Source organism: Delphinus delphis, chromosome 2 (genome assembly GCF_949987515.2).
Source record: "Delphinus delphis chromosome 2, mDelDel1.2, whole genome shotgun sequence".
Lineage (NCBI taxonomy): Eukaryota > Metazoa > Chordata > Mammalia > Artiodactyla > Delphinidae > Delphinus > Delphinus delphis.
This window is the reverse complement of record NC_082684.1, coordinates 129,327,677-129,349,734: the sequence shown is the minus strand read 5'-3', so window position 1 is coordinate 129,349,734 and position 22,058 is coordinate 129,327,677. Positions and strand designations below refer to the sequence as shown.

The 22,058-nt window shown below is 43.6% G+C and overlaps 1 protein-coding gene across 2 annotated transcripts in view; it reads left to right on the top strand.

Annotated features, from left to right (window-relative positions):
* Positions 1 to 6,332: 6,332 nt before the first annotated feature.
* Positions 6,333 to 22,058, top strand: part of ARID3B (AT-rich interaction domain 3B) — a 52,009-nt gene continuing 36,283 nt past the window's right edge. Inside the window, exons 1-2 of one of the 2 annotated variants that reach the window (XM_060003681.1) lie at positions 6,333 to 6,412; positions 9,005 to 9,653. In XM_060003681.1, the coding sequence (XP_059859664.1) occupies positions 9,084 to 9,653 (570 nt within the window). In that variant the 5' untranslated portion in view covers positions 6,333 to 6,412; positions 9,005 to 9,083. Of the gene's footprint in view, positions 6,413 to 9,004; positions 9,654 to 22,058 lie in introns of those variants that run through there. The other variant, XM_060003682.2, reaches the window with a different exon arrangement.

The following is a 22,058-nucleotide window of genomic DNA, read 5'->3' as shown; positions in this document are numbered from 1 at the left end:
TTTATAACCACTCTATTCTCTTCCAACCTACTCTCAGTGCAGTTATAAGCATTATAAAATCAAACTTTCACTTTAAGTGGAGAGACTGAAAACCGAGCTCAGTTCTTTAAGACGAAGTTTCTGAAACAGATTCCCAAATGGGGTTATCTCCTATTCCCTGAAATTGCAGCAGAGTTAAGAACCTGTGTTAAGATTGGTTTGAATCCATCAAAGCCTTCAACATGTGCTCTTGCCATAAAGTAGCAAATGAAGGCATGGAGAACAGACAACCTTTTCAACTTCTCTGGCACTGAATATATTTCACCTTAATAAAATGTCAGGAACTCCCATTAAACTATACTTGGTTTCCTTTAGCTCAGATTCAGGATTAACTAGCATTAAGCTTGCAACAGAAACACAGCTGTGGTGCACGTGCTGTGTGGGAGCAATACATGATGAACCCGGTGCCCAAACATCACAAAAGCAAGTGCTCCCCTCCCTATATTTGGGAAATTTCTTTTCCACTGAAGTTTATTCAGTATACCTTGCATCTTCTGAGCTCATGTTTCCAAGATCCTTGCCTAGTCTCCTCCATAACATCTGTACACTTGTATTGATTTTTTTTCTTTTAACATGGAGAGGACAAGAGTCCTGGCCAACCTTGACAATAGAAAAATGTATATTACTATTCTTGAGAACTCAACCTTCAGTGCAGGTGCTTGGGAGTAAAGATTTTTGATGGATTAAAGCCCCCGGGCATGTGTAGGTGTCTGTGGACACATTTACAGGAACCAGTTGGACCCACAATTCTCCCAGCCAACCAGCCTCACTGGCCGGCCAACTTCAGCTTGGGCACCCTCTCCTCTTAGTCTCACCAGCACTTGATGGTGTCTGGTTTATAACAGCTCTGTCGGATGGGGGGCCACATGGCTCCCAAAGAGCCCTGACGAGAGGCACAGACCTGAGACCAGATGTCTCGTTCTAGGACAGATGGCTTGAACGGCCTCCTGGTCCTTTTTGCTCTGGAAGTCTACAGGACTGCTGAGTGCCAGGGCCACCACAGAAATCTGGGTGCAGCTTTGCAAAGACAGCTTTCAATTCAGTGTCAACAAGAGTGAAATGATCCAATGTTTTCAAAGATGAACCAATTGCCTTGGAGGTCTGACCTCTTCTATTCCCAGGTGAGGGAAAGAACAACATAGTCCAGTTCACCAAAATGTTGGCAAATCCCAGAATCACAGGGTTGGAAAGGACCTTTGTGGTAAGAGCAGGCTGAAAGGGAATGTGGCAAGAGATCTGCTTCCTGAAGGGGAAGGCTGGCTGCCCCCGCCCCCCCAGGAGTCCTCAATAACAAGATGCTGGCAGTTCCTCAGCGTTGCCTGGCTTGTGGAGGCTGACACATCACAACTCGAGACATCAGACACCAAATACCAACTATCTGATTTAAAAGATGAACAACAACAACAACAAAAATACAAACAGTTCTGTGAAATAAAGGACCCAGGAGTCAGCCTGATGGGCATATGCCCCTCTGTAGGAAAACACATTGGAAGCCCAATCAGGCTGCAGGTAACGTTACTGGTACATCCACCACCACAACAGCAAGGTCCCCTCATGAGTGTGTGGACTGGATATACCTGCCTTCAGCCCCCTGGCCTTGGACAGTCACATTCTTTCCTTACACACAGTTAATACCAGTTACTCATCAGAGGCTTTACACGTGCTAATTGAGGTTCCTGAGGCTATACCTTGATCTCAGTACAAGAAGAATCTTAATCATCTGTTACATTTTAATTTCCTATTACAGTAAAATGTATAGTAACTGCCTCACTGCCCTTCTGCCTTACCTGAAAAACCTCTTGTAGGGCCAATGCAAGTCGAAAACGTAATCACTGTTAATTTCAATGGGAAAACATCTTATACGTTTCAAGTCCCCAAACTGACATCCATTCATGTGAAAACACCAGATCTCTTTAAGATGGACACAATTACATCAATAATTAACATTGGTTATCATAAACACATAGAGGCATTTTCTCTTCATTAATTATACTATTATTCTATAATATGGCCATTTACCTGTTGTTTCTTAGCTTTTATGCCCTGTACTATTTAAGACTAAATTTATAACAAAACATACATACAAATGATACCCAATATTTATACAATTCAACTTTTATTTTTAACAAGAGAAATAAAATCAATGAAAACCATGCAAATGATATCACCTTTATTGAACAGTTGAAATAAAAGAGACATGATGTAAGATTATCCCTGCTATATTTAAGCAAAACACTAAGAAATGTGATGGGAGAACCTAAGGTAACATGGGCCAGCTATGTGAAGATGATACACGGTGACTCTCTTCTTCAGCTCTAAGAATTACACCAAGTAAATCCAACCTGATAGATGCAAAGAAATGCCTTGGGTATCAGTTATCTTTCATTGCAAAACAAAGCACCTCAAAACTTATTGGTTTAACTTTAAAACAATAAACCTAATTTTTCACTGGTCTATGGGTTTGTCGATGGGCTTCTTCTGGTCTCGGCCAACAAAGCTGGGCCTAGATGGTCTACAATGGCCTGGCTCACATGTCTGATGGTTGGCAGGCTAGTTGGTCTACGGAGCCACACTCATATGTCTGGCAGTTGCTTAGATGTCAGTTGGGGTGATGACCACATGTCTTTCATCATTCATCAGGTTAGCCAGGAGTTTTTCACAAGGTGGTGGAAGAGTTCTCAGCAGCAAGAGAGAGCAAGCTATAATTGTAAGCACTTTTTAAGACTTCTAGTATCAGAAGACTGCTAATATCCCATAAAACAAAGCAAGTCACATAGCCAAGCCTAGATTCATAAAATGGAGAAACAGACTCCACCTCTCAATGGGAGAAGCTGAAAATACTATGGCTATTCTGTTCAATGTACCACACCTTGGAAGCCAAAGTAGCGAGATTAAATGATATTCCTTGTAACCAGAATGGGTGAATATCTCAGGATTTAAACACATTACTATGAAAGGGGAGGGGGGGTGTTTCTGTTTCAACTACTGAGGTTATCTAGTAAGGCTGCCCTCTTGGGTCCTCTACTACATGTGAGGCAAGGAAATAAAACCAAAGAGGTAGGCAGAGGCTAGGGCTCTGCAGGCCACATGATGGAATTTAGGTCTTGATCCCAAGAGTAATGGGAAGCCATAGAGTGTTTTAAGGAGAGAGATAAGATCACTTGGGCTGCAATGAGGGCAGTAATTCTAGAAGCTTTGCCAGGAAGGGGAATCTTGAGATAAGGCTTTAGTCACAGAATATGGGGTCAAAGGAAAGGGTTTTTTTTTGTTTTTGTTTTTTCAAAGCAAAAGATGGTTGAAACTGATGGAAGGATCCAATACTACAAGAGGTTAAAGGGAGAACCCTGAGAATTGGGAAAGGAAACTTAAGCATGCATGGAAAGTTTGGTTTAAAAAAATTATCATACAATAAAATTGATTGTATTTTTCTTATACAGTTCTATGGATTTTAACACATGTATAGACTCATGTAACTACCACCACAGTCAGAATACAGAAGAGTTCCATCACCCCAAAACCCTTCTTTTTGCTATCCCTTTATAGTCACTCCTCCATCCCTAATTCCTGGCAACCACTGACTTATTCTCCATCACTATAGTTTTAAGATTTTCAAGATTTTCATTTTGAGACTAGCTTCCTTCATTCAGCATGCCTTTATCACTATGTTGTTATGACGCCAAGTTGTTGGGTGTATCAATACTTCTTTCCTTTTTATTGCTAAGTAGTATTCCATTGGGGTCAGCTTCTGATAGAATTCCCCAGGTAGTAGTGATATCACTATTCTATCAGTTACTTGGGGCAAAAACCTTGATCACCCTTGACTCTCTTCTCTAACCTATACATAATCCATTAGTAAATCCTGTGGCTTTACTTTCAAAATACACCCGAAATCTGACCAGTTCTTACCACCTCCAATGCTGTCATCTAGTTCAGGCCACCATCATTTTCTGCCAGGACTAGTGCTTCCACTCTTACTTCGCTACCCTCATTGTCTATTCTCCATACGACAGCTAGAATGAAACTTTTATTTTTTCATTTATTTATTTTTGGCCATGTGGCATGCGGGATCTTAGTTCCCCAACCGGGGATCAAACCCATGCCCCCTGCAGTGGAAGCTCAGAGCCCTAACCACTGGACTACCAGGGAATTCCCTCAAATGAAACTTTTAGAGACTTAAATCTGGTCAAGTTAGTCTTGTGCTCAAAACTCTTCAGTGGTTTAAGCGGTAACGATCCGAAGTTGTCACCATGGCCTACAAAGTCCCACATGACTGGGCCCCTGGCTACCTCTCTGATGTCATCTCCTACCACTCTCCCCCCACTCACTCTGTACCAGCTATAGTGGTCTCCTTGCTAATTCTATAGCATGTCAAGCACGCTCCTGCCTCAGAGCATTTGAATTTGCTGTCTCCTCTGTCTGGAACATGCTTTCCCTAGTTATCCACATGGCTTACCCCCATCAAGTCAGTTCCAGTTTCTGCTTAAGTGTCCCTTATCAATGAGTCTTTCTCTGACTAATGTCTAAAATGGCAGCCACCTGAGACCAATGTCTAACCCTTACCCTGCTTTGTTCTTCTTAGAATACATATATATATATACACATATGTATAAAAACAAATATATATGTATTGTTTTTCTGTCTCCCCACATTAGGAAGATCCTTGAAGACAAGGAATTTTTTTGTTTATTGCTGAACAAGCACCTAGATGAGTACATGAGTGCCTCATCTGGCATACAGTGGGAGTTCAATGAATTTTTTTTTTTTGGCCGCACCGCACAGCATGAAGGATCTTAGTTCCCCGACCAGGGATGGAACCCGTGCCCTCTGCAGTGGAAGCATGGATTCTTAACCACTGGACTGCCCGCGAAGTCCCTCAATGAATAGTTTTGATTGAGTAACTTATAGGAGGAAAGGACAGATGGGAACATATGTAGATTTCTAGATTTTAGGGCATTCTACATTTTCTATTACTTATACAGTAAGATAATCAGGGGAAGGGGTACGGGAAGCATAGGGGATTAGAGACTTGCCGATAGTGGAGAGCAGGTTAACTAGAAAAATATAATGAAATTTCCAGACACTGTTCAAAGCCCATTTAAGGCTGACATTATTATATTTAGTGATGCCAATCTGTTCAGCAGGACAATTTACTATGACAAGGTACAGACATTGAGAAGCATGTTAGTCCACCCAGGGTGGAGGACTTAGTTGGGGAAAAGAGGAGGGCAGGCTTAAGAGTAAGTAAGAGGGGGATTGTAATGATGTACCATTGAATCTAAGATGGATAAGGAGGGAACTGAAGAATGAGAATTAAGTAGAAGCTTTCAACAGATTGAAGGTTCTGATAAAGTAAAAAAGACAGTTATGGTGAAGTTCTTAAGCAGTCAAGCTAAAGGTTATCAGGCTGTAGTCGGACAGAGGGATGTTCAAACTACTGATTCATAACAAGATAGGGTTTCTAGTGACAAGGTCCAGGTTTTTGACTGGGATTGGGAGGTTGATGTAAGGGATGAGGCCTGCATGTTAAATGAGTTGTCCACAGTGACTCTGAATTTATCAAGATGGAAGATGGTTAGAGAAGAGAAAGTAAGACAAGGACCTGGATGCACATATTAGCAGATCATCTCTACAGAGGCGGTTAAATGGGCGGCAAAGTCTTACAAGTAAGCGTCAGAAAAGCAAGGGTTTTTACAAGAGGTGACAGTATATGGCACCTTGCCCCCACTTTTGGAACCTGGGAAGCGAGAATACTAACCCATGTGAGGGAGCTCCAGGGGACGCAGCATCCTCAGAGAACAGAGAAAAGCTGATCTGGAAGCGGGAATCTCAGAGGAAGATCGGTTTGAAGGTAGGAGGTTGGGGAGGCGACCGAAGCAGCAGAAAACCCTGACACTCCTTGTCCTTTATTTACCTTCCTCCCAACCTACTGCCCGCCCACGCTACACCAACCTCCACAACTAGAAAACACTCAGAAAAGAGCGTAAGCAGACCGGCTCTTTTCAACTCCCCGCGGAAGTACTCACACCGGAACTCCTCCATGTCTGCGCTTCCCCATTGGCGGAAGCTTCCGCCAGCTTCTACTCACTTCCGCCCACGACTCAGTTGGGCGGGGCTTTCCCTAGAAGTCACTTCCGCCAGACCCCGCCCCTCGTTCCCTTTTTGGCCGTTTCCGGCCTCAGGCCCCGCCCCATACCGTGTGACCCCGCCCCCTTCCCGCCCCGGGCCGGCAACCCGGCCCCGCGGCGCCGCTTCCGGTGCGGGCCCCGCCCCGGCTGTGGCCCCCGGCTGCGGAGAAGTCCGAAACGCAGCTGCCGCGCCGGGCGCTGAGTGGCTGCCTCTTCCACCGCTGGCGGACCCGGAGCGCCCCGTACAGGTAAGCCGCGCGGTGCCCAGCTCCCTCAGCCTTGGCGGGAGCGAGGGCTGTGGCAGGTGGAGGGGACGGCGTAGTAGGAGGAGAGGCAGGTGTGTAGGGGAAGACGTGAAGACGCGGGCCAGTGGAGCACGGGGGCCAAGGAGGAAAAGTGAGAGCGCTGGGAGGAGCCCGGAGGCGCCCTCGCCCATTAGGGTGATATGAGATAAAGGGATGGGAAGAGTGAGGGGCCCCTGGGAACTGAGAGGGCTAGAATAGGTGGGGTTGGGACAATCTAAGAAGAGCCGGCGGATTGGCTGGGAGGGCTCAGTAGAGGTAAAAGTGATAGAGTTGGGTTGTGGGGGTATAAAGAATGGCGGGGGGTGGAGGTGTGGGGCTTAAAGGGGGCTGAGGCCAGAGGGATCCGGCAGCGAAGGTAGAGGGAATGGTGGGCGAGGCCGGCTTCAAAGCTGCAAGGAGTCCGTTGCGCCGGGCTTAGAGGTTCGGGAACTTTAGGGGAAATGGGGGAGGGAGCCGTGTGAAAGGATGGAGTGGTTTAGATTTCTGAGACCCAAGTTTTCTAAAAGTAGGCAGGTGGTATTGTTGTTTGGATCAACTAGCTGCTTAGGGACAAGGGAAAGATAGGCTCTTTGGGGGAGGGTGTGTGTATCGAGTTGTAGAACTGAGTCATCTCAGTCTTAACTAAAGAGGCTGTGAGACACCACCCCCTCTGCTGGGGACAGCATACAGAGAAGATGGTGCCACAAGATGAGAAGCAGTTGTTCAATGACTGGCAGGACTTGGATGAAAAATTATCCCGCTTGTGATTGATTGATGTTATAATGTTGTAAGGAGAATTAAAATGACCACCGAATTATTTTCTTTATTCTTTGGTTTACTTTTCTTTGATGCAAATTGTTTTTATTTTAAATGAACACTTTTGGCAACTGGATTTAATGTGGGTGTAAATCTTTTCATGCTTTGTTACACTATAAAAAGGGCTATAGCAGAATGAAAGTATTGCTTCCGGCATAACTCACTTTCTAAAGTGCCAAGAGAGGAAGTAAAGGGAGGAAGAGGCAAATTGGAATTTGAATCTTTCACAGAATGCAAAAGACAAAAGCAGTGCTTCTAAGATTAAACAGAAAATGAGGATTTTAAAATTTCTACTTTTTTGCCTAACTTTAAAAGTCCTACCTTTTTTCTCTAACCCGGTTTTTAAAAAATGCCTAAATCCAAACAGTTTTTATTGCTAGGAGTGTGATTACTTCCCCATGGATTTTTGAAGATACCTAGATATTTAAGTTTTTGGGTTTTTTTTTTTTTAATCTTTCTACCCAGTCCTAAAACAGTGGAACAACGCAAATATCAAGTCCCAACCTGTGCAGTGCAGCTTTTTCTTTCATGTGATGACAACATTGTACGCCATGTTGCAAGTCCTGTTAACCTAAAATTTGCCCATGCATAGTAATCCATTCAGTTATGGAGACTTGCTGAGGAAGCATAACTCAAGTGAGGTTTGCTGGGGATGGGGGCCTGGAAAGGAGGAAGGGAAGGGGGGTTGGTTAGAGGAGGAGAGGGTGTGAAAGGGGTGTGTGTTTGGAGACTGATTGGTAAGAATGCTGATAAACCTGCCCCCAGAATACTTTTGGCCTGAAAGCCTTTTCTTTTTGTATTCGTCATAGAATGTCATAGAAGTGAATCAGAAAGAAAGGGGATGTGAAGAGATTTACTAGGCTGTTTATAAAAAAGAAGCTTTGCCTCGTTTACACAATATTGATACCTGTTTCCAATTAATTACCTTAAAAATCTCCAGAGGAATTCCCCCCTGTTTGTTTTTTGAGTGCCCATTGCAATTTGAAACTCTTGCCTCCTTGCGTGTTTCTTTCTCTCATGTTGTTGAAATTGGATTCTTTTTGAGGCTATAATGTCTGGTTAGCATTGGCTCAGCCCACTCAAAAAGCAGGCTTGGCAGTTTGATCTGGGAAATTTTAAAAGTTTAAACCTAAGAGCAGTTTGCTAGGTTCTGCTTTTCTATGAGAGAAATCTTGCCCTCTGCCTGATAGCTCTGTGTCTTGCTTAGATGGTAATACCTTTCTCTGATGGGCCTGGGAACCTAAGCAATATTCTCTTTCTTGTAGGCAGGCCCTTCTTTCCCTTTTTTTAAATTATGGTTTTCATACTCTCAACCTCTGTACAGTGTAAACCCAGTTGCTTTTTCAGTAGTAAACAGATTAATGTTTGATAATGTTGAGGAAGAGAGATCAGAACACAGATGTTTGCAGACTCAATGTCATCTGGATTTACTTCGTTTTAAACCCACAGTAGTCCACCGCAGCTGAGATTCATACTGTATTTCTCCTCTTAAATCCTGTTCCTCTTCTGCATACTTTTCCTTACCCAACTCCCACCACCCCCTACCCTGCCCTACCCCCACCTCAAATTCCCACCACTTACTCATCTTAAAACTCAGGTTTACGGGTATATGTTTAATGCTCAGAACTCATACCCTTTACTGGAGAAAAGAAAACCTTTTTATACCTGCTTTACATTGTTGGTTTTTTTTTTTTTTCCTTTTTCTTTTCTCCTTCTTTGTGGTTTCTATTAATCACTTAGAGGTTTACACCCAGTGTGCCTGCCGGGCTGTGCCCAGGTTCAGAGCCATGCCAATCGGTGGGTGAAGCTTGAGGCAGTGATGGAGCCACTGCAGCCTCAGCAGAAGCAGCAGCCGCCGCAGCAGCAGCCACCGCCGCCGCCACAGCCACCACACCTGGCTCCTCTGCAGATGGATGCCAGAGAGAAGCAGGTTCAGCAGATGAGAGAAACCCCGTTCTTGTATGCCCAGAAGCTGGTCACACAGCAGACTCACCTTTCTGCCACACCTGGGAGGCCTTCTGGCAGCCCTGCCCTGGGTCCCTTAGCCAGAGTTCCACCAGCCCCAGCAGTGGCCCGAGTGTTTGAACGGAGCAAGGTGAACTCAGAGCCTGAGAAAGAGGAAGGAGGTTTGGAAGATGAGGATGGGGATGATGAAGTTGCAGAGGTGGCTGAGAAAGAGACCCAGGCTGCTTCAAAATATTTTCACGTGCAGAAGGTGGCTCGCCAAGACCCCAGAGCCGCACCCGTATCTGGTCTGCTTCCAGCGCCAGGGCTCCCACCACATGGACAGCAAGCTAAAGAAGACCATACCAAAGATGCTCCTAAGGCCTCAGCTTCAGTCTCCACAGCAGGGCAGCCGGGCTGGAATCTGGATGAGCAGCTCAAGCAGGTCAGTCTTTCTGGTATGGGGGCATTATTTGTTCTCCCTAAAGGCTAGCCAGGGAGAGGTACTGGACTGCCAGGGTCTGTGCCAGTCTGTGCCTTCTCAGCCTGCTTCAGTGACCAGCAGCCTAGACGTGAATAGACTGAGTTTTTTCCTCATAGTTGTTTTCTTGATTAGAGCAGTGAAATGTGTAAGTTACTCCTAATATAGATTGTTCCAAGTTTAATATGAAAGACCAAGTACAGTCTTCTTTTGTTTAAAGGAAGAATGAGGTTGCAACAGTGTTATGAGGGATATCTAAAAATGAGATGTGTGGCTCTAATTTCAGTTTTTCTAGTAGTAGTTTGATAAGAGAACAGTCTTGCCTAACACAGTGTCTTAGCTCCAGGCTAACCCAGGATCATGCTTTTTAAGGTCAGTTTTGCTGTTTTGCTCCTAAACATAACTGATGAGAACCTTTTGCATTGTGTATATTTTCCAGCAAAGAGCCTTTAGACATGATTTCATTTCACCCTTATATCACCTCCTTTGAAACAGGGCAGGGTAGACCTCATAATTCCCTTTTAATTTTTTTACTTTTTTTTTTTGCTGTGCTGTGTGGCTTGCAGGATCTTAGTTCCCTGACCAGGGATTGAACCCAGGCAGTGAAAGTGCAGACTCCTAACCACTAGACCTCCAGGGAATCCCTCACAATTCCCTTTTGAGCCAAGGCAAGCTTCAGTGATTCCCAAACACGGCAGAGCATCAGAGTCATCTAGGGAGTTTTTAAAACTATAGATTCCAGGGTCCTAATGAATTATCCTAGGGGGTAGAGCCTAAGGAATCTGTGCTCTTTGCCTTCTAATTCTTCTTGTGTTTCTGACTTGCCATGCCGCTTTTCTTCACCCAAAGAATGGGACTGATGATCGGTTCTTCCAGGCTAAGTGACTTGTTGGTGATTAGACAGGGAGTTCATAATAAAGCTGGTTATATTTGGGTACTCCCCATAAGCACATACACTCCATGTGGTCCAGTGGTGCTGTTGAGAAATTAGTTGTGAAGGGCTGTGGATTTACACAGGGCATCCGAGAAGTCATATGAGAAAGGTCCTTTGCAAACTGAAAGCTCAGCATCTTTCTATCAAGGCGCCCTGCCTATGCAGTTGATCTGAGTTTCACAGTAGCAGTGTTTGTAGTAGATCCCAGAGCCAGCAAGGTGGGGTTCAAATCCCATCTCTTCCATCTATTACCCTTGTGATCCTTTGGTAGGGCTCAATTCCTTTGAGCCCTCTGTGAAATCAAGATAACGAAGCCTACCTCCAAGGATGTTGTGAGGATTAACAGAACCAGCATGTGGTGGGTAGTAGTGCTCCAGGTGCTCTTTCATGCCAACAGTGCCATCCTCTGCTGCACCCACACAGACATGCTAGGAAGCAGGGGAGACGCTGAGACGCACAGAGGTTTTCCCTCAGATCACCAGGGAGGTAGTGGCAGAGCTCGGACTAGGATCAGAGAATGCCAGCTTCCCCGACAGCAGCAGCCTGGCCGCCAGCCCAGATCCGCCTCCTGGCTGATTGCTTTGGTTTAGCAAAACATCTGTGACTTGCCGGCAGCCCCCGCACTGCTGTGTGGTTGGCAGAGTTCCATGCTGGCCGCTGAGTCAGCTCCTAGTGGGATCCCGCCCTGACAGCACTGGGAAAGTTCAGGCCCGAGGTGGCTGGGCTGCCCCCGCCTTGGCAGCTGGCCAGCCTCTGCGTGTGTGCGGTCGTTCCTAGAAAGTACAGCCTCGTGCGAGGAACAAGTGGAGCTCCAGAGCCTGTCTGTCTTCAGGAAGTGCAGCAGGTGTTGAGGTCAAGCCATTAGAGCTTTGAAAAAAGACACTCTGCAGAAGTGGCGTGTGTGTGCACACACGTGTGCGCCATGCAGGCACCCAACACTGGTTCTAGACAGCATCAGCCCCGTGGCTGCACAGCTCAGTGCTTGGGAGGCTGGCTGTTGGCTTCTGAAACCCTTTGAGTTCATTTTAAGTTTCCGAGGCATACTCACTAATTATAGACTGCCTGGCAGAGCACCTGCCAGAATGTTTTTAAATGCCAGCGTAGCTGAGGCCTAATCTCGCACCCTAAATTTACCCTCCCCCTGGATTTGGAGATCAAGAGCTGGGTTAGGGGGTCACTGGGTAACGATGACTTTAAACCTTAGATGTGTACCTTCTTTTCTCCTTTTGAATTTAGTTTTTCAAGATTGATTTGGTCTGTGCCCTCCTCCTTTATCTAATCCTTCTCCTAACAGTGGTAAATAATGTGCTTGGGGATTTTTAAAATGTTTTAGTTGTGCTTTGGAAGGGGGACTAAAAGAAAATATATCCTAACAGAGAGCCTTTAGAAACTACTACAAACTGTGAGACTAGCTTTTCTTAAAAATTGTTCAAAGTCTTTTGTTTCTTATGCAGTTAACTTCCAGAGAGCGGAAAAAGATCTTATTAATGGGTGACGGTGTCCATTTTGTTCTTTCACATAACAAACTTCTATCGAGACTTCTTTAGGCCAGGCCTCTGCTCCAGGGGCTAAGGCATGCTTCTCCCTTGAAGAGCTCACCAGCTAGGTTTAGCAGAGACAGTGTGGGAACTCAAGGGGGATTGAGTCTTGGGTTGCAACAATTTTGCTCTGTCCTGACTCAGTTAAAGCCCAACTGTCCAGTCTGAGCTATGCTGCAGATATTTTAAAACAGAGTTTTGTTTCAGATATTCATACACCAAGATAAAGTTGATTTTGTCTACAGCATAGCTAACATAGCTTGGTAGATCAACAGAAATACTCAAAAGTATTTACAAGATTTGGGGCTGGTGTGGGGGCCGCAGCGGGCATCTGCCAACTGCAAAGCAAAATTTGGAACGCTTAAGGACTCCACAGATTATCTTTTGTTTCTGAAATCACATTCTTATAACGTGTAAAGTCAAAATTATTTCATGTTTTCTCCTTGAAGAAACTCTTAGAAAGTAATTTGCTTCTCAAGGCCTGGATTGTTAGAAAGAGTGTGGCATCCTCTGACACCAGAGCGATGGGAAGATGGATAACGCCATTGAGCCAAGCTTCTAAAACCCATCAGATTTCGATGGGCAGAGTAAATAATTGTAAAACAAGACAGCAGAGAGCTGAGTGTCCCTTCTCTCAAGGGAGATCAGTAGAAGCCTGTCAACATACAACCAGCTAGGGGTGTTGCTGGCCTGTTAGGGGTGGTCTTCTGTCCTTCTGGAAAGAGAGCAGTTCAGGCAGTGCAGGCTTTGTCTGTCTTGAGCCCATTAATGGAGCCAGTTTTCCAGAAGGGCATAGACTCCTTCCCATAAGATAGGAAGGAAGATGAATGATAGCTTAATGGGCATATGAGAGCCAGAGAGTGTGTCTGATTTTCTGTGTATGTTGGCAGTCTCTTGCATTACTGAGTGTGAGAAGGAGGAAGGTTGACTGACTGCTTGGTCTCCAGAATCCATTACCAAGAGTAATGAGGTAGTAGTGAGGTGTGGTCTCTCGGGCTAGGCCTACTAGTAGTGAGGTGTGGTCTCTCGGGCTAGGCCTACTTTTCTGGGTACGTACTGCATGTCTTTGGAACATTTGATGCTTTTAGTAAAGATTGTGCAGACTATTACCTGAAAATAAATAAGATCATGAGCTTTCTCCACTTTCTTTGTAAGTCTACTTTGCATGGCCTTAGCTCCGATATTCATAGTGGAATCCATCTAGATCAGTGTTTCTCAGTTGGAGGTGATCTCCCCAACCCCTCCTTCTCCCAAGGGATATTTGGCAAAGTTGAGAGATATGTTTAGTTGTCATGACTGGGGCAGGTGGAGCTGTGCTGCCGACATCGCGTGGGTGGAGGCCAGGGATACTACTAAACGTCCTGCAATGCACAGGACAGTCCCCCACAACAAAGAATTTTCTGGCCCCCAAATGTCAGTAGCACCAAGGTTGAGAAACGCTGCTTTAGACTGTGTAATTAGAACGAGAACATATGCTGTGCTTTCAGACACTGCCCTAAACTCTTCCTTTGTGTTTTGGTCCTGGTAACTGAAGTGTTTGGCAACCTTGAGTTTTCTTCACTTCTGTTTTCAGTATCCGTGTTGAGTGTGTGTCTTCTGTCGTCATCTGGTGAGCAGACTGTCCATCACTCGGGGGAGGATTGGGACCTAGGACTTGCGCTCTCTTATTTGGCTCTGTCAGTGGCTCTTCAGCCTGGTGTTCCATGATATCGAAGATGTCAGTGGTGATTTGTGAGAGCGCTCGGTCGCTCTTCTAGACTTTAACCCCAAAAGGTCAAGGCATAAATACTCAGCAAACTTGTTATGTAGTAAAAGATGTAATTATTAAGTCAGCATTGGTTTTGGAGCCAAAAGATGTGGATTTGGATCCTAACTCCACCACTTGCTTGCTATAGTGCTTGGCACAGATGTCCTACCCTACCTTTCTGAACCCATGCATACATCTCTCCCAGAGGATGATAATCCTCTCTTGCCATCCTCAGGGAGGAATTTTAAAGATATTACAAAGATGGAAGAAGAAAATGAGTGTGAAAGATCTTTGTAAAATTTATACCATTAGGCAAAGATTAGGTTGAATGGTCATTAGCACCTAAATACTTTTTGAAGCTGTAATTTTTCAATTTTTACTATCTTTGTAGGGTAAGATGTTCCATAAATCTTAGTGCTCTAAAGCAACTCCTTTTCAAATTTTCTGGAACTGTGACCAAACTCTAGTATTCTAGGGTTCTCTGAAGCATTTCAGGATTATGTGAGTTAAAGCCATTGCACTCTTGAAGCTGCTTCTTTCCATATTAAAATAGGGATATTTCTCCTTTAGGTAGAAGTAAGCTTTGTTTATGTTGAATTCTTATAAATACATGATTAGGGACTTAACTTGGGTCTTTATCTTTCTTAGCAAAGACTAATCCCTCCATGTGTGTCCCAGATCCCATCCCCTCCTAATTTTCAGGGGCCTGCTTCATCAGTGAACCCATTTCCCTGACTCTTGGAACTCTCTTCTGAAGTTTATTCCACACTAACACATGTTCTACTATCCCCAAATTAAAAAAAAAAAAAGTCTCCTTTTAATCAGTAAATTTGCCTGATTTGATTGCTACCAGGAAATGAGAAGTCACTTTTTATTTTTTTAATTTTAATTTTATTTTTTTTGGCCATGACACTTGGCTTGTGGGATCTTAGTTCCCTGACCAGGGATCAAACCTGGACCTTCTGCAGTGAAAGTGTGGAGTCCTAACCACTGGACTGCCAGGAAATTCCCGAGAAATCACTTTTTAAAAACTCTCCCTTGACTGCACGTCTCTTTCCAGCATGTTCTGTAGTCCTGACTTTCCACGCACTTACCACAACAAAGCCTCTCGGAAATCGTTTGCGCTCCGTACCTCCACTTTGTCACCTTCTGCTCACCCTCAACACACTTCAGTCTGGCCTCTCTCTCTTCCATATCCCTGAAGTTCCTCTTGGTAAGGCCTCCTAGTGATCACCATGTTTCCAAGCCCCGCCAGCTCTCACCTCATTTGATTTCTCTGCAGTATTGAGTTCAGTAGACTCCTCTCCTTGAAGCATTTCCGTTTCTTCCTTTCTGTAGCCTCTCCATTGGCTTATTTTCTTTAACCTCTTTCTCTTCTTCTATCCAACCTCTAGAACTCCAAGTTCCCCAGGGCTCCGTTTTAAACCCTCTTCTTTATATGCTTTCCCTGGGCAATTTCTTTTACTTTCATGGCTTTAAGTACTATCCACAAGCCACTGACTCAATGTGCATTGTTTGAGCCCATGTTCCCATTCTGAGTTCAATGGATATATTCCCAACTACCTTCTTGGGATGTTTTACTTAGATGTTTTACTGGCACCTCACGTTTAATACATGTAACTCTTAATTTCCAACCTACTCCCACGCAATTATTTCCTCTATTTTCCTTCTCTGTAAAGGGCATTTCTACCCACTTGGTCATTCATATCAGAAACCTTAGAGCTGACTATCTTTGTATACCTCCTACTCTGTCGCTCCATCTGGTAATGCCCAGTTCATCACCAATTCTTATCAGTTCTCCCATCTAAATATCTAGAATCCTGCCACTTCTCTTCTCCACCATCACCTACTTGACCCACGCTTCTTACCTACTGTTGTAACTATCAACAAGTTTCTGTGTCTTCCCTCCTCCATTCTCATTCTCCACACAGCAGCTAGAGTGATCTTCTAAAAACCAAATCAGATTATGTCACTACTTTAATGCCCTCGAAGTTTGTCATCAGTTGCTCTAATTGTAAAACCCCAAATCTGCATAATCTGATCCCTGCCTGCTTCTCCAGCCTTATTTTTGCCAGTATCCTGACCTATCACTGTACCCCAGTCACCCTGGCCTTCGCAATGCTAGTCGTTCTGCCTAAAACACTCCTTCAGGCTCTTACCCCAGCTTCCGTTTTCACCTTAAACATCACTTTCTCAGAGGCACTGTCTTCACCTTTAGTGTAGGTCATGTTACAGGCATACCTTGGAGATATGGCGGATTCGGTTGTGTGTATCACAATAAAGTAAGTCACATGAATTTTTGGGTTTCCCAGTGCATATAAAAGTTATGTTTACATTATACTGTAGTCTAGTAAGTGTGCAAATAGCATTATATCTAGAAAAACAGTGTACATACCTTAATTAAAAAATGCTTTATTGATAAAGCATGCTAACCATTATCTGAGCCTTCAGCAAATTGTAATCTTTTTGTGATAGTAACATCAAAGATCGCTGATCACAGATCACCATAACAAATATAGTAATAATGAAAAAGTTTGAAATATTTCGAGAATTACCAAAATGTGACACAGAGACATGAAAGTGAGCAGATACTACTGGAAAAATAGCACCAATAGGTGTGCTCCAGGGAGGTCCGCTCGGTGCTTTGTGACGGCCTAGAGGGGTGGGACAAGGAGGGTGGGAGGGAGGCTCAAGAGGGAGGGGATGTGGGGATGTATGTATACTTATAGCTGATTCACTTCGTTGTACAGCAGAAACTAACACAACATTGTAAAGCAAGTATACTCCAATAAAGATAAAAATTTAAAAAATTGGTGCGCTCAACGCAGGGTTATCACAAACCTTCAGTTTCTAAAAACAATGGAGTACCTGCAAAGCGCAGTAAAGCAAAGCACAATAAAATGAGGTATGCCTGTATATGTTGTCACTGAACATTATACTTTGTGTGGTTTATTTGTTTGATATGAGTCCTGTAATAGATGGTAAGCTCTAAGAGGACGGGGACCTTGTCTGTTTTGCTCATCATTGTGTCCCAGCACCCAGCAGAATAATGTCAGATAATAGGTGCTGCATAAATATTTGTTTCCTCTGCTTTCTTTTAATTTGCCCTGGTTGTTTTTTTTTTTTATGTGAAGAGCACCATTTCATTTCTTTAAAAAAAACGCTTTTTTTTTTTAAGAGCAGTTTCAGGTCACAGCAAAATTGAGCAGAAACTACAGTGATTTCCCATATACTCTCTGCCCCCACGCATGCACCGCCTCCCCCCTATCAAAATCTGCACCAGAGTGCTGCATTTGTTATAGTCGATGAACCAACACTGAACCATCATTATCACCCAAAGTCCATAGTTTACATTGGGGTTCACTCTGTGGGTTTTGACAAATGTATAATGACATGAATCTACCATTATAGTAACATACAGAGCAGTTTGGTTGCCCTAAAAATCCTCTGTGCTCCAGCTATTCATACCAACCTTTTCAGATTGACTTCTTTCACTTAGTAATATGCGTTTCAGTTTCCTCCATGTCTTTTCATGGCTTGATAGCTCATTTCTTTTTAGCACCAAATAATATTCCATTGTATGGATGTGCCACAGTCTGTTTATCCATTCAGCTACTGAAGGACATTTTGGTTGCTTCTAAGTTTTGGCATGTATGAATAAAGCTACCATAAACATCTGTGTACAGGTTTTTGTTAGATATAAGTTTTGAACCCATTTGTGTAAATAACAAGGAACATGATTTCTGGATTGTATTCAAAGAGTATGTTTAGTTTTATAAGAAACTGTCAAACTGTCTTCCAGAGTGACTGTACCATTTTGCATTCCTACCAACAGTGAATGAGAGTTCCTATTACTCCACATCCTTGCCAGCATGTCGTGGTGTTAGTGTTGGGGATTTTGGTCATTTTGTTTAAATTGAATTTTCATTGAGATAATTGTATATTCACGTGCAGTTCTAAGAAATAATTTAGAGAGATTCCTGTACACTTTGTCCAGTTTTCCCCCAATGGTAACATTTCCTAAAACTGTAGTACACTGACAGCCTGGCTATTGACATTGATATGATCCACTGATCTTATTTAGATTTCCTAAGTTTTACTTGTACTCTGTGTGTCTGTCCTGTTTTTAAGCCTATTTAGTTGTATGTTTAACACATCTGAAATTCTTTTTACTTAACAAATGTGTTTGAAGCTGCAGATTTCTCTCAAAGTTGCTCTTTTGCTGTATCCCACAAGTTTTGATATGCAGTGCTTCCATTGGTTAGTACTAAACGTTTCAAAATTTCAGTTGTGATTGATTCTTTAACCCATGAGTTGTTCGAAAGTATTTTTTAGTTTTCGAATACTTGGGTTTTATCTTTTAAAAAAATATTATGGCTTATAATTAAGCTCTAACCATCGTTGTTAGAGAACTGGTGCATTATCAGTTTTCTGGAATTTGTTGTATTATCCTTTGTGTTGGCCTTGTGTATGATCAGTTTCTTTAAATTCTCCATATGTGGTTGGAAAGAATGTATATTCTATATTTAATAGAGATGGGGTTGTATATCTGTATGTTGGATCAAGCTTTTTAATTGTGTTATTCAGATCTTCCTTATCCTTACTAAGTTTGTGTGATCACTTTCAGAAAGAGGTGAATTTAAATATTCCGGTGTAAGACTAGCTTTCTTTCTTTCTTTTTTTTTTTTTTGCAGTACGCAGGCCTCTCACTGTTGTGGCCTCTCCCGTTGTGGAGCACAGGCTCCGGACGCACAGGCTCAGTGGCCATGGCTCATGGGCCCAGCCGCTCCACGGCATGTGGGATCTTCCCGGACTGGGGCACGAACCCGTGTCCCCTGCATCGGCAGGTGGACTCTCAACCACTGCGCCACCAGGGAAACCCATGACTGGCTTTCTTTTGATTAGTATTAGTGCATTTTTTCCTTGTACATTCCAGTCTTTATATATTGAGACCACATACAAAAGACCTATAATCTGTCTTTTTTATTAGGTTAATTTAATTTAATCCATGTAGTTATTAGAACTGGTGATAGATACATTTGGACCTATTTCTGCCCTCTAACTTTGGTTTTCCAGTTTAACCATACTTTTTCTTTGCTTCTTGTTTTCTCCTTTCCTGTCTTTTGTTCGTTTGATTGAATATTCTTTTCTTTTTTTTTTAAATTAATGAATTTATTTATTTTTGGCTGTGTCGGGTCTTCGTTGCCGTGCGCAGGCTTTCTCTAGTTGGGGCGAGCGGGGGCTACTCTTCTTTGTGGTGCACAGGCTTCTCACTGTGGTGGCTTCTCTTGTTGCGGAGCACAGGCTCTAGGTGCACGGGCTTCAGTAGTTGTGGCACGCAGGCTCAGTAGTTGTGGCTCACAGACTCTAGAGTGCAGGCTGAGTTGTTGTGGTGCAGCAGGCTTAGTTGTTCCACAGCATGTGGGATTCTCCTGAACCAGGGCTCGAACCCGTGTCCCCTGCATTGGCAGGTGGATTCTTAACCACTGTCTTTTTCTCCTTTACTGGCTTAGAAGTTATGCTTTCTGTTTCTATTCTTTTGATGATTAGATTTAAACTTTCATTACTGACTTTTTATACTGCTTTCTTTTTTATTAATTAATTTATTTATTTGGCTGCATGGGGTCTTAATTGTGGCACTCGGGTTCTTTGTTGCTGTGTGTGGGATCTTCGTTACGGCATGTGGAATCTTTAGTTGCGGCACGTAGGATCCAGTTCCCTCACCAGGGATTGAACCCAGGCCCCCTGCATTGGGAGTGTGGAGTTTTAATCACTGGACCACCAGGGAAGTCCCCTACACTACTTTTAAACAATATTAGGATCTCAGAAATTCTAACGTAGCTTCTGCCTCTCCACTTCCATCATCCAATATTCCAATTTGTTTTACCCCCACCCCCAAATTAGGGTTTTTTTTTTCCCCTACCAGTCAATAGTTATTTAAACTTCCCAACAAGTTTATCCATCTTTTTTTTCACCATTACTTTTTATATCCCATTCTTTCCCTTTGGGTTCAGTCTTCCTTTTTTAGTAACTCTTTTAGCAAAGATTTGTATATAGTAAACTCAGTCTTGGTATGCCTGAAAATTTTTTTTAAATGTATGTCTTTCTTGGGACTTCCCTGGTGGTGCAGTGGTTAAGAATCTGCCTGCCAGTGCAGGGGACACAGGTTCAGTCCCTTGTCTGGGAAGATCCCACATGTCACGGAGCAACTTAGGCCGTGTGCCACAACTACTGAGCCTGTGCTCTAGAGCCTGGGAGCCACAACTCCTGAGCCCACGTGCCGCAATTACTGAAGCCCACGTGCCTAGAGCCCGTACTCCGCAACAGCAGAAGCCACTGCAATGAGAAGCCCGCGCACCACAACGAAGGGTAGCCCCCACTTGCCACAACTAGAGAAAGCTCTTGAGCAGCAACAAAGACCCAATGCAGCCAATAAATAAAATTAATAAAAAGTAAAAATAAATGTATGTCTTTCTTTATCTTGCCCTTATTCTTGTACGATTGTTCACAGCTTTAGATTCTAGATTGACCATTATTCATCTTAACGCTTTGAGGATATGATCCCATTTGTCTCCTAGCAACTGTTTTTGCTCTTGAGAAGTCTATTATCAGTTTAATTGTCACTGTTGTGAATCTTTTTTTCCTCTTTCGTGGCTTTAAAATTTTTACTGACTCTGCTATTTTGCACTTGTACTAGTGTTCTGGGTTTGAACATATTTTTATTTACCCCACTTGGGCCTTGATCTGCTCCTTCAACCTGATTTGTGTCATTTTTTTTCCTTGGCTGCTATTTTTCCTTGACCACTGTTCCTTTTTTTTTTTTCTCTTTAAAAAATATTTATTTATTTGGCTGTGTTGGGTCTTAGTTGCGGCACACGGGCTCTTCGTTGCGGCCCGCAGGCCTCTCCCTAGTTGTGGTGTGCGCGGGCTCCAGAGTGCGTGGGCTCAGTAGTTGCACCCTGTGGGCTTAGTTGTCCCACAGCATGTGGGATCTTAGTTCCCTGACCAGGGATCAAACCCATGTCCCCTGCACTGGAAGGCAGACTCTTAACCACTGGACCACCAGGGAAGTCCCTTGACCACTATTGTAACAGAAGTATTTGAACCTTCTCATTTAGCCTTCTTTGTATCCTTTCTTTTATAACCTTATCTCTTTATGTCTTTCTCCTGCATTCTGGAATATTTTCACATTCTGTTTTCCAGTTTCTAATTCTCTCTTCAGCTCTGTCTATACTACTTAATCACTTTGAAAAAAGTTTATCTTAATATTGTGTTTTAATATCTGTTCTTTTTTAGTTTTAAAAAATCTGCCTCTTCTTAACATATGGTTTCTATTTTTTCCTTTAGCTCTTTGAACATCTTTAACTTTTTTTTTTTTTTTTGCGGTACGAAGGCCTCTCACTGTTGTGGCCCCTCCCATTGCAGAACACAGGCTCCAGACATGCAGGCTCAGTGGCCATGGCCCACGGGCCCAGCCGCTCCACGGCATGTGGGATCTTCCGGACTGGGGCACGAACCCGTGTCCCCTGCATCGGCAGGCGGACTCTCAACCACTGTGCCACCAGGGAAGCCCTGAACACCTTTAACTTTTAAAAAACTTTATATGGACTTGTTAAAACTCTTTATTATGGGAATTTCGTATATACAAAAGAAGAGAATGGTAATGAACCACCTGTGTCCTTTGCCCAGCTTTTAGCAGTTACCAACCAACATTCTGCCATTGTTTAAACATGCTTGTTTTTGTTTTTTTAAATAAATTTATTCATTTTATTTATTTATTTTTGGCTGTGTTGGGTCTTTGTTGCTGCATGTGGGCTTTTTCTAGTTGCGGCGAGCCGGGGCTACTCTTCATTGCAGTGCGCAGGTTTCTCATTACGGTGGCTTCTCTTGTTGCAGAGCACAGGCTCTAGGTGCGTGGGCTTCGGTAGTTGTAGCATGTGGGCTCAGTAGTTATGGCTTGCAGGCTCTAGAGCACAGGCTCTGTAGTTGTGGCACACAGGCTTAGTTGCTCCACGGCATGTGGGATCTTGCCGGACCATGGCTCGAACCTGTGTCCCCTGCATTGGCAGGTGGATTCTTAACCACTGAGCCACCAGGGAAGCCCTAAACATGCTTGTTTTTTATTTTTTTAATTTTTTGCGGTACGTGGG